We start from the raw sequence: 13,096 nt of genomic DNA, 5'->3' as shown, positions 1-13,096 counted from the left end.
CAACTAGAATTCTCTGTATAAAAAATTAAACTACTGAAAATATTATGTCCCATAGTATCATAACATGGTAGAAATTCCTCTTTTTTGACAAGTTGAGAAGTGACTTATTTTTAAACAATTTCTTTACCTCATTTCTTTTTCTATTTTTTATATTATTAGACAACTTCAAATAGATATGTGCTCACTGAACCCACAGATGAACAATACTAAAGGTCTTTTTGCACCGTTTATCTCATCCAAACTATCATGTTACAATTGCAATGTATTCCAATGTGGTTTAGCTTGTGTTTATACCTTACAGGACAGAAAAATAATTTTAAATGTTAGTCGCTCCCATTTTTTAAAGGTCATTCTTTGATACTGGATACTCTTTAGTCATACAATACAATGTTCAATACAATTGCTAATAATTTCTAATGGTAATGACTGGACTTACATCCACTTCAGAAGGTGCAGTCAAGTAGCAAGGGTTCTGTTTCCACATATCTACGCACTGGAAGATGAAAAAGCAGTATTAATGTTTTAAATGTTTTAAACAGGTAGTTGGAAGTATACCCACCTACGTCTCAGAACACTTACATTTCCAGCTTTAGAAATTTTGAGGTCATACTGCTGGGCTCCTTTCCTCTCCTTTCTCTTCTGTAAGTAGTCAAGTAGTCTGAGCTGAGGTGGAGTTGAATAGTGAGCTACTTCCTGCTGTCTGTTCAGAGACGACCTCGAGTACCTTTTGAAGCACCTATGGTAAAATGACAGATGAGCTTGTAAAATCATCAAAATGGAATTCCCCACTGCCTGTGTACGAACACAAAAATATGCAGGGAAATGCTACTTACACTGAGGCTGAAAAACAGCATCTGAAATATTAATTTAAAATTGCTATGCTGGATTACACTGTACAACTCAAACTCTTGATTTTGTATTTTGTTAAAAAATACTAGTATTCTGTTCATGTGTTTCAGCACTAAGAATAGGGTTATTTTTGAAATGCATAATTGAAGTACATTGTCAAATCGAGTAAGTGAGAAGTTGCCAAGCTTAAAATATTAGTATGTTATCACAGATTCCAGTTCTGTCAAAAGATCTGGGTACTGCTTACATAACTCTGAAGTTCTAAACACAGTAACCACCCTCTATTCTTCATCTCATACCAAACCCATTGGTACATTACTGCTGTTCTGGACATTCATTTAACACCTTTACCTATTCTTCTAGTGGAATGTTTTTTGACCACCAAGCTCTAATGTTAAGGACAACTTGATAAATTTCACTATTTATAGTTTTTTTAGACATTACCACTGGTTGTATATTATCATAGTATTTCAAAGCAAATCAAATTTTAAATATTTCAGTAATTCTGACAGACCATTAGTACATTTTCATTCTACATAGCAAGTGCAACTCTTTTCGTAGAACAAACATGAACCATCTCAAGCTTTTGTGGAAAAAGTGAACCACCATGCACAGAAGTGAAACAATTTCAATGTTTTGTATGTAGCGCATTCCGCATTACTTTTAGGTTTTCTAAGATTCTAATATGCTTACACTTCTGTTTACCCTGAACAACAAGCATATAAATAATTCCCTTGATTTCCTCATTCAGGGTTAAACTTGTACCTAGCTTTTAAAAAATCAGAGACCAATATGCAACATACCCATTTATATTTTTTACATTACTGAGCCACCATCTGACTCAGCTTACATATGAATTATGCCAAAAAAAAAGACAACATCAAAACTGCAATATAAGGTATTAAGAGAATTATATACATGTTCTTTTGATACACAAAAATAAGCGTATTACAGTATCTACTACTAATTGAAATATAGTAAAATATTGAGCACTTAAAAGCAAGATATAATTTATTGACTGTTCCTTATATTCCTAATATTTAAGTAGATTTTACATATGAGAAGCAAAATTTTCACATAAAGCATTACTTATATTTTTCTTTGAAACACGTCATAAAATTTCAAAGAAAGTCTCAACATGGTTCACACTGAAAACTACCGTTTCATGGGACGAGTATTCATCTTCTGCTTGTTGTACAGGAGTCTGTTTGTAGTACAGGTCACTGCTATCGAAGGATCAAGACACAAAGGCTCTGCTGTAGCCAGAATAAGTTGGCTCTCAAGTAGGAGTTTGTCCTCCTGTAATATACACAGCTATTAATAAGTGTAAAAATATGAAGAGTTTTACACTAATTAAGTTGATACATACCTATGCATAAGTGCACATTATCTTAAAGAAAATTGAAAAAAATTGTGTGTGAATAGTCAACAAAAGGAAATATTCAACAGTTAAGTATCACTAACTGTTATTATGAATTACAGAGCTTTGGGTGGGTCCTCCAATAGAAAAAGAAATCCTTCTGAGAAGTAGGGGGGCATGTTCTGTTTTTTTGTTTGTATTTTCTTTGTTTGTTTTAAACACAGTATTAGTGGCAATGAAATCCATTTTCTGGCAGTGATTTATATCGATGGACTGGTAATCAGTGCCATAAAGATGATCTACCAGGGACCTTAGATTACAATTTGAAATGGATTTGAGCGTGATTGTGGCTCTGAAATAAACGCAAGCACATTGAGCAAACCACGCTATTCAGCATTTAACTAACTATAAACATACAACGGTAGTTACTTAGGATACTCTTTACTGTAACAGTATCAATAGCAAAATAATGTTAGAGGAGCAGTTGTGTCATTAGACTCCAACTGCTGTTCTGGGGCTGTATGTTGAAGATGAATGAAGTGAGGTAAACTAGTTAGAGTAACTCCAATACTGTCACACTGCATTACCAAAAATTAAGGTCTGATTCTACAAAACTTTTAGCAAATTCCATTGTTTTCTATGGCATCTTGTTGGTAGATGTTATTAACAAGTTAATTTAGCAGCTCTCTGGAAAGTGTACCATGCACGACTATGAACATCACTGTCAGTCTGAATTAATAAAATATATAATCAGTTTTGTTTATCAGATTTTATTAAACAATAATTTAAATACATTTTATTTTATTGTGCATTTACCACTTCACTGTAAAGTTTTAAAATAACTGCTAACCCACCTGTGTCCATTTGTGGTTGTCACTTGTTATAGAATGCACATCACAAATTAAAGTCTGAAGAAGATGACATAATGGTAATTAGCTTTCAACTTAAACAATAAGATATCTTAACAACATATGTTAAGTAGTAGTTCATATCCAGTCCAGGAACTACCGTAACACTGAGGAATGACTTAAAATACTTCTTACCTGCATTGTAGGACGCAAAAGAATGTGCTTGCTTTGGTATGTTGGAGATTTCATGTTACCAGACTGCCTATAGTCACGTATTTCTGCTATGACACATCCACAATGAAAAATATTAACCTAGTTGAAACAAAAGAACCAACTTTTAAATAAACAAATAGTTACCAATCTGCCTCAGCCCCTGCCTCCAAAAAGGAGTTTGTTATATATCATATAAAATTCAGTGATATTATGAATAAAACTAATCACTAATTTCATCAGACCAGTGTTCTTTACTACATACCTAGACATACCTAAAATACAGGCTTCAAATGTAGTGTTTTCATATGCCAACAACGTAGTTTTAAGAAATTCCCATGCCAAATATTTCATAATGACAAAAACCAAAGGACATTTTGCAGAGCTGAAGTTGTTTGGTAGCCTTAACCATAACAATCTCTCTTCTATCCCTTTCTCTCCATTTTTTTTTTCCCCTATGTATCAATAAAATACTTATTTGGGACACTAAATATTACAGTTCCAAATGCACAAGTGTTTTACGTCTTGTGGTTGGAATCACGTATGTGAAACAATCAAAAAATCAAGGCCTATCTGGGTACAAAACATAAGTTCTTTTTGAAAACAAAACTTTCAAACCTGAGATTTTTCTAAAAGATCAACCAAAATAGGTGGTAGTTCCTCTGCATCCAAATATTCAAGCAGCTCTCCTTCCTCATAAGGCAGCCGAATGGTCTCAGAATCTGAATTTAAACAAAACACATTGCTTTTCTTCTGCCTTTAAAGTTCAAACTTTAACTGTGTGAAATCTAAAACAAGTTTGCCACAGGAAAAAGCAGGGCTGGTGGAAACCTACACAGTCAGATTTTTTGCATAGTATTAATTTTTACATCCATTTCTGTTCCCAGAGCTGGATTTTACTCTTATTGTGCCAAAAGGCAACATGCCTTAATAGCTCAATGGGACAAAATTTTTGCTCCCAGCTAATGTACTGTATGCTCTTATTGCACGTAATAGTACCAGTGGCATGAAGGTGCAACCAAACTGGAACACAGATGCCTTTAGTCAGACCTAGGTTTAGGAAGCAGTGAAAGAAACAATTTGAGAGAAGGAACCTGAAGCAAGAGAAACACAGATAAGCAACTCAAGACACTAAGTGGAAATAGGAGAATGGAAGGGTATCGAAAAGACTCCCATTTACTGATTTATGCTGCATTGTTAGAGACATTTCTGAGCACCTCACAGCTTTATGTAATTATTTAGTTCAAGTACAGTTGTTTTGGTTTTTTGTTTTGATTTTTCCACAAGGGATTATATTAGAAGTGAAACAGTTAAATGTAAGCAACAACACATTCTAACTATTTATAGAGCATTCTCAGTATTGTTAAAAATTAAAGAGCAAAAATATTACCTGAGCCATTTTTTCCCCTGAGCATAAGTGAATAACCCTCATTTCCCGGATAGAGGTTCACTACCAGACATGACAACGTCTCCTGCATAACCAGCTTCTCAAGTAAATTCACATTTCGCCTCAGCTTCTGCTTTAAAAGTAAACATTGCTCATGAACATAATACTATCAAGTAATTAGTAGAAATAAAAACAATTGCTAGAATATGAGTACTATTTAGATTAATGTTGAAGTATATATCTAAACGAGCCCAGTTAAATTTAATTGGGCTGTATTCAGCAGAGTATATACATTATGTACTATTATACATACTTATACACACAGATTAAAAAAAACCCATTCATTTAAATTAAAAACCCCCTTGAATTATAGGTCCATAGACAACACAGTTAACAAGAATGACCCTATGCTACAATGTTGTAAATCTACAGTGCATTACTATTTGTGTCATTTCTATAAGCATCATTTATACACCACACATTGTTTGACAACAACAACAAAATATTTAGTACTTTCAAATATTCCTAACAGAAACAGATATTTATTTATTTCCAGGATTAAAATATCGAATTACAGCATTTGGAAGTTTTCTTAATTGCGTTGCCTTGTCTGTATTTGCTGAAATCTGATCCAGCAGCTGCAGAGACTATTCCCTTATTTTACTGTAAGAATGATCTTTTCCACATATAACAGATTTTTAAAATTAATTAGTATGTTTCAAAGACCTACAAACATCCTACAAATCTAAATATTTTTAAAGCCCCCTTAGAACTTAAAACAATGAGTTCTAAACGTCAGATAATTTTACACCTTCTGGTTGGAGGCTAGATTTCATAGCTGAATACCAGGTCTGGGTGGAGCCATTCATTGGAAGTTAACCCTAGCACTCTATTAAACCTGCCTAACTACTAATTTCACATACACCTAAGTTGTAGTGGGCTATCTCTTTTTGAACAAATCTGTCTTTCCAGAAATATTGATAAGATAGAAAGCAGAATTATTACTTATAGAGGAACGAACTATAAGAAAAGGACTGAAAACAAAACCCCAAATCCCACAGCAATATAATCCAACAGATCATTTTAACAGGTATGCAGAGAAAAAGAAGGAAAATCTCTTCCATCTCCTGCTATGCAGTTTTAGAACCATTGCCCAAAGTTAACTCTTCCCCATGCATCACAAATGATGATGACTACATCTTACTGGCTTTTACAGTTTAGACATCGTGGAAACCGACACAAAGAAAAGGACAAAGTAGCACATAAATCCTGGAGAATTAACAGGGAAAGAACTGGCGGAGCAGGGGAGATTGGGGGAAAACACATCATGGCAACAACAGAGGCAGAGACTGCTCAGGAAAGCCAATTCCTCACACAGGACTCTGGAGATACAGCCTGTATGCGAAACTTTCTTCAGTTAAAGCTCCTATTAACCTTCCCCAACATCTCCCCCAAAACAGGAGACTGCACATGCACTGCTTCAGTGTGCAGACACATCGCCGAGTAGGGGAGATAGCTATGGGGCTTTCACTTAGACACAGTATGAAGTAGCCTGAGCTACAGTAAATACCATTTGAGAGCAAAGTCAACACTCAACTACTCTGACATCTTTTCTCCTAAAAACTGAGATATTGTCATCTTTTGATGGAAAAGTTTTTGTATTCCCCCCCCAGTGTTGGATAGATTAATACTGTTATATTTAGTTATGCAATGGCATTAGGACAGAAAGAAATATGAGAATTCTGTAAGAGTTGACTTAAAAAAGGATCATCAGGTTATGTTAAGAAGAAATTAATTATTTATACTAAAGTTATATTTAAAAATAAAAAAGAAGGCAATTAAAAAAAATTCCATTCCCCTATCACTGGGACAGAATCAATACCGCTTCTAGAAGTTGTTACTAATAATACTGTTAACATTTCTAATTCAACTTTACTATTTTCATGAGCTGAAGAAAAGGGATCATTCAGTTAAGGGCACTATTTGATCCAAAATACAGGCACTGAATAATTGATACTAACTAGTAACCACTCAGAGAATTTCTAAATAAATAATTCGTCTTTTTTCCCCATAAATTTGTCTATGCATTCAAGAAATAGCCATGAGATTTATTTTATGGAAGGTGTCTGCTCCTTAAACACCTCACAAGCAAAATACATAATGGTAATTCAACTGTAAATGTAATTAAATTGAGTTAATCACATCACTCTCTAATTTAAATTTATTTGGCGAATGACATGTTAGTTTTATTTTTTAATTTTTAAGTTTTGTTCAATAATAGCCAGTTACAGCTTGGGGTTGTTTGGTTTTTTTGCTTGTTTCATTTTTTTGGAGGTTAGGATGTTGAGGGGGGAAGACACGTAAAGAAAAGCAGAGAGGACAATCAAACAGGCATAAGAACATGTCTGACACTGCATTCATATGACCTGAACTTCTTAAGACATATTCTAAGCACATATTAAAATATAAAGCCTCTTCAAGACACTAGAGTAAATTAGCATTTTAAGTACAAACATTTCACTAAGCATTTAGATTTTTTATGACTACAAAAATCAGCTTTCTTGTTTGAGCTAGCTATTAGAGGTACTAGCTTGGAGCTGATATTAAGCATTAGCTCTGGTCTTGCTGGAAAGGTTTTAAAGATCAAAGAGCGGCCTGAGGTGTATTACATTTCTTAAGCGTTCATTGCAGCATATTGCCACAGTTCAGATACCAAGCAACCAGTCCAGTTATACTGCTCTGTTACATCAGCTAAAACTCCCAGCCCTCTCCAACTTCACCCACAGAAAAGCAGCTCTCTCCCCTCCTGAACACGCACCGCAGTGACTGCGTGATGGCTGGGCAGCAGCACAGAGAAGGCACGGGTGCTTCCTTTCAATTCCAGTGACTTCTGACGGCTACCACTGAATAAAGAATACTGAGCCCTCCTGCCTAAAAAGACTGAAGTAGTGATTTTACGCTGTTTGTTGCTCTTCCGTCCTTGGCTATGAGTGAAACGTTAATTTTAATATCTACTCCTCCAATGGTGCACTGGTGTTACACAAAACTATGATTTTATCTTTACTGTGACTGCTTTTCTTGTCCCTCACTGTAGCACCTTAGATCGATTTTCCCACTTACCTTTGTGACTGAAAAGTTGGTCAAAAAACTTAAAATAAACAGATCACCCCCATAAAAAAAAGTTTTTGTAGGTATTTAGTATATCTCTGTGAAATGGAAATCCAAAACAACCACCCCAGGCTCTCCCCTCGACTTTGGACACGTTTCATTAATCCCAGCACCACTTTACGAATGCATAAAAGACGCACCTTGGAAGGTACAATTTTGTCTCAACTTCAACAGAGCTATTAACTATTTGAAAATCAACTTCATGAACAATGCTAAGCATTGTTCTTTCAGGAAGCAGAAAAAGCAAAGCAGAGTTTTGTACATATTGACTGCAAAATAAAACGCAACTCAGTAAGACAACTTGAGGAAGCATCATTTTTTTATTACAAAAATACAAGGAATAAACTGAAGCCTAAAGGTGTCTGTGATCTAGCTGAACCGAAATCAGATCCTGAGAGAAGACTGCAACTCATAACTAAGTATACTTCTACTAGGATGTAATTGGCTGTGTCAATCTTTAGGCTGCCATTCTAATAGAGACTAGTATTAATGCAGCTCAAAGACAAGGGCCATGCAGCCTCTGTAGTGGAGGCCAGAAGACATTTCAGTTTCATAAGCAACACCTAAGGTAAGTTGTTGAGACAAAACTTCAGGGAATACTGTGGTCTGAGCAAAGTCTGCTTGTTTCACCCTAATGAGGTTAGCTTTGCTTTAAAGTGCCTTCTTACAGTCAATTGCTTCCTCAGCTTACACATGCAAGTTAGTTACATTTTCTTCAAGAACGGAAAGATGCATGCAGTACGATATTTTATACAATTTCCCAAATACATCCAACCCTGCATATCATGCATCACCATTAAAGATTTATCAAGGACCAAAAAACCCCAACCAAAACAAACAAAAACCCCCACTGTTATTTGGCACTATTTGGTTTATCCATGGCTCATAATTACTCATTCCCCACATCTACCAGGGTCCCTCTTATCTGCTACTTCACTGTGAAAGTGCTTCTACGTGCTTTATTATTTTGGCACTAGTCCAACACAGAACTCAAGTGACTTTCATTACTCTGACATGTTTTCATGCTTGCACAATGATGCTACTGTGTGCAGTTGTCAGAAGGCACCAACTGAGAATAGGCAACTGATAAGTGGTTTTTAATTTTTTTTTTTTTTTTTTTGGTAGTGGAGCTCCTCAGATTTACCTGCCTAGCATAGAACTTCCAGCCCGTGGACCAGGTCTGTTTCCACATTCATGTTTAACACTGCTTCCAAAATTACTGTTTTGATTTTTATTTTTATTTCTTTCAACTTTTAGGTAGAGGAATACTGCACCCTAGAGTCCAAATGAAACAAATTGCTCTAGAACATCACCTCAGCATACTTGGTTCTCTCTCTAGTGTGCATATGCACAAATAGAAGAGACACTGAAAAGTAATGAAGCTGGGCAGACTAGACTAATAGAGGACAAGTAATTAACTAGTATTTTGTGAATTACTGTGGAAAATCTGGTATTCCCTATGAACACCAAGAACAAGGATATGAGTGACCAAGTAAATGCAGGGTAGAAAACCAGAACATGGGAAAGATGCAGTATTACAAGAGCTAAGATAAAGGGAGCAAGTTAAGACTGAAAAATAATATTGTCTATTTAAAAATTGCTGAGTGGACAATATAATTACAACTTGTACCATCAAAATGGTGCAATACTGGAATAGAAACTTTGACAGTTCTGTACATTAAAACCTTTAAAGGCTACATTCAAGTCATTGGCCAAATTCTAGTCAAAATACTATTTCCTTCTTCAGCTTTATTGTGCAAATTAAGAGACAAATAAACAGTCCTATGCTCATGTATGAAGTTCCACAATAGCATTATCTTCTAACCTTTGCACCTCGATCTTTGAGCTTCTAATTTTCAATAATTACAATCCATAACATAAGACCAAGAGAGCTATTAACTATCCACATCCTAGCTCAGTGAATACGGGCTCTAAATACAAGTTTTTCTATCATAATAAGCTTCCAATCTTTCAATAAAGAACAACTTAAGTTTTTACTCAAATCTAGATCAGCAATAATCCATTCATCCACTGTGATAACTCTCTTCACTACTTTAATTTTGTTATAGTTGGTTAAGTTTGCTGAGTGCCTTCTACTTTAGCAACACCTATTGCATTAAAGTCCTTTTTTTTTTTTCCAGATTCCAGTCTAGCAAGCCCAATCTTCTCCCTGCTCAAATATTTTGTTACCCATTCACTACTGATGTTTTAATCTTTTCAAGCCTGTAATTTGCTTAACACCTTACATTTGTCATTTGAATCAGCATCATATGCTAAATAAAACCAACTACATCAGAATCACCAAAAAATTACAGGTGCTCAGTAACTAATATCTCATTCCCATGTCGTCTTATTGGTTTTTACTTCCCTGGGAAGCAGGAATACAGCAGATTCCACAGCTTGTTCTTCTCATTCCATTTCATATTCACAGTTTAGCAAAGTAGCTTGACCATCTTACACCTTAGATTTATTGTTGCTAAGCCTGCTTGAGCTTCTTTGATAACTTTATGAAAAAATATCACAAAACATCTTAGCAGTTCATCAGTTATCCGAGAAATAAATCTGAATTTACAACAAAGCACAGATTCTAAAAAAATTCTCTGCATTTTTTCCTCATTGCAGTCATGCTAAGCAATTGATTCTGAAACAGCAATACTGCCAACAACGCACATGGCATTGACACTGGCCCTGAACTTGACCACAATTGACTTCAGTGACACAGGATGAAGTCAGAATGAACAGGTCACTCAAGGCAGTCTAGGCCTTACTATTCATATTATATCACTCAGTTATTTTAATATTACTGTTATCTAATAAACTTGTTACATACACATCTCCATTCTAGACCATTCTTTTGAAATTCTCTTTTTTCATATATAGAAAAGCATCTCAGGAGCACAGTCTTTACAAACCTCTGCCAGCATTCTACTTTTATTACCTTTAAAAACAGATTTAGGGCTACCAGGTAGTCACTGCTGCTCCCATCACCTTGTTTTTATTTCGAACTGAACTAAGTTGATGCTGTTAATTACACAGTTTAGTCCACAAAGGTCATAATAATAATAATTTCTCCTGTAGTCTTAGCCTTATGTAACTACTACAGTAACCAGAGTCTATTCTTTTTTTAACAAAGGAATTAAGTGAAATTAAGAAGTATTTTCTGAACCTGCCTGTTTAGACAGCAATGAAAAGCTTCTCAGCAATTTCCACTTACCTTTATCTCAGGCTCTTTTTCACATTCTTCTATATATAAATCATAGAGTTTTTGAAATACAGATTTTCTGAAATTAAAAAAAGCTTAAAATGTAACCAAAATTAAATCAAAGAAATGCTATTTAAAAACTAAATACTGAAATTCTTACTACCTTCCACTGGATAAATATTTTCTTTTGGGAGGTCTCTGACGGGCACTTTCAATGATATACTAGAAGAGAAAAGTAAGCCAAAAAAATAACATATATTACAAAGAAATTTAGTTCTAGCTACCATGCAACTTCAGATCGTTACCAGTGTTCTATGTATACAGAAAGCAATTAACAGTTATGGTATATGACCGTTTCAAAAGTATATTAAACATGATCTGGTGTATGTTACAGTCATCAACAAGGACACAGCTCAATCTAGCTGCAAAACACAGCACTTCATGGCTATGGCATGAGTTGCATGCAAAGTCCTGATTTCACATTCATGTTTTTTAATTACAGTAGTAAATAACACTACTGTAGTAGTGACACTACTATATTTAGTTAACACTACTGAAGTTAACATGCTAAGATACAATCAAATTCATGCATACTGGCTCAACAACATTTACAAAGCAAGTACTCCAACAAAACCAACTTCAGGAAGTTTAATTTTCCCCTTGTCTCTTGCATTTACACTTGTTTTCTCTACAGAGCTGTGTATTATAAATATAATTCATGTATATTATATATTTGAATTAAAAAGGAAGAAGAAAGGTATCACCCTACATTAAATGCAGCTTATATTCTAACAAGGTTTTTCCCAACCTCTATTGTTTGGTTGAAGTATGTTGATTAACAGCTTAGTTCAGAATTTCAATGAAAAGAGGTTCTCCCACAGAAACACGTATTTCCTACACAAGGGTTCAAGTTAACCATTATATCAGATGTCAACATGAAAGAACATGAACATGAAGGCACTTGCCTCTTTGTTCTAACTGGGCTACCCTTAAAAATACAAACAGGATTTTGTCGTATTTCCACCAGCTGTCTCTGTACAGCTCTGCTTATTTCACAGCACACAGATTTGCTGGTTTAAAAGGGGAAAACTGAAGTCCTGCATAGTCTATCATCGTTGCACCTGATGATGTTCTCAGTACAATGGGTAAGAGACAAATACGTGACACAGCAATTTTAGTGAGAATTTTGCAAAACCAGTGTTACATGTATGGGTTATTTATATACGCACATATATATTTACATAACATGCTTTTTGGAAGAAATATAAAAATACAAGTTATTTTTTAACTGTGAGACCAATATATTGTATGCAAACAAATAACTTGTCTACTCCTTACCTCTGCACGATCCAATGCCAGTTCTAAAGCTTGTTGCTGCAAGAATTACAAAGGGCTTTTTAGAAATTACATTAACTGGTTAAACATCCTCATACATAAAAAACGCCACATATATTACTACTGATATGAATTTATAGTTAGAAGATGGGCTCAAACATTCTTTTGCACATACTAAACTTAGCAGCTGAAACCTGATGTAACTGCATGAACAGTAATTAATTCCACTACCAAGTGTCTACGCTTGCAAGGTTTTGGCTAAATTATGAAGTCTTAGAACAATAAAAGGCAATTAGAATTAAAAGTAGGAATAGAAATTACACCCAACAAAAGCAGCAACAAATATTAACCAAAACAATTAGAAATGACAACTAGAAAATCTGGTTTCCTTTCTTAAGCTGGCTACTAATTCAACTGAAAGATTAGGCCAAAGTACCCCTGAACAGTTGTCCAGGAGGAAAACATTTATCTTTCAGAAGCTGGTGCCTAAGTATTAGTACAGTTATTTTTCTACAAAATGGAAATGAAGATCTTGTGCTCAGAATGTTGTTACTTCTGTGCACAATACAATTTGAGAAGAGTTTCTTATGACATACTGTTAGGTGCCTAAGAAGCAAATACAGCCTCGGCTCCAGATTTCCTCCAAGGCAGGCTAAGAAGTGTGCCCAACCCTAAGACGACACACCAAGATCTGCAAAAGCTTCTCTATATCCCATCGCATAGTATACTCAATAGCA

General features: G+C 34.9%; 1 protein-coding gene across 20 annotated transcripts in view; it reads right to left on the bottom strand.

The window, feature by feature from the left end:
• The window catches only part of SUPT20H (SPT20 homolog, SAGA complex component), a 36,680-nt gene that overhangs the window by 20,524 nt on the left and 3,060 nt on the right, over positions 1-13,096 (bottom strand). For 13 of the 20 annotated variants that reach the window (XR_011328930.1, XM_069807943.1, XM_069807950.1 and 10 more), the window contains exons 3-12: positions 12,363-12,398; positions 11,188-11,246; positions 11,037-11,103; positions 4,658-4,787; positions 3,886-3,989; positions 3,253-3,369; positions 3,064-3,117; positions 2,009-2,148; positions 580-736; positions 437-493 (exon numbers count right to left, since the gene is read on the bottom strand). Coding sequence is in view for 19 of the 20 variants with exons in the window: in XM_069807943.1 (XP_069664044.1) it covers positions 437-493; positions 580-736; positions 2,009-2,148; positions 3,064-3,117; positions 3,253-3,369; positions 3,886-3,989; positions 4,658-4,787; positions 11,037-11,103; positions 11,188-11,246; positions 12,363-12,398 (921 nt within the window). In the remaining variant the exon portion in view is untranslated. The remainder of the gene's footprint in view (positions 1-436; positions 494-579; positions 737-2,008; positions 2,149-3,063; positions 3,118-3,252; positions 3,370-3,885; positions 3,990-4,657; positions 4,788-11,036; positions 11,104-11,187; positions 11,247-12,362; positions 12,399-13,096) is intronic. The other 7 variants (XM_069807945.1, XM_069807960.1, XM_069807961.1 and 4 more) reach the window with 1 other exon arrangement.

The sequence above is a fragment of the Haliaeetus albicilla genome, chromosome 20, assembly GCF_947461875.1.
Source record: "Haliaeetus albicilla chromosome 20, bHalAlb1.1, whole genome shotgun sequence".
NCBI classification, from domain to species: Eukaryota; Metazoa; Chordata; class Aves; order Accipitriformes; family Accipitridae; genus Haliaeetus; species Haliaeetus albicilla.
Note: the sequence above shows the minus strand (reverse complement) of the source record. Positions and strands in the feature narration are given on the sequence as shown.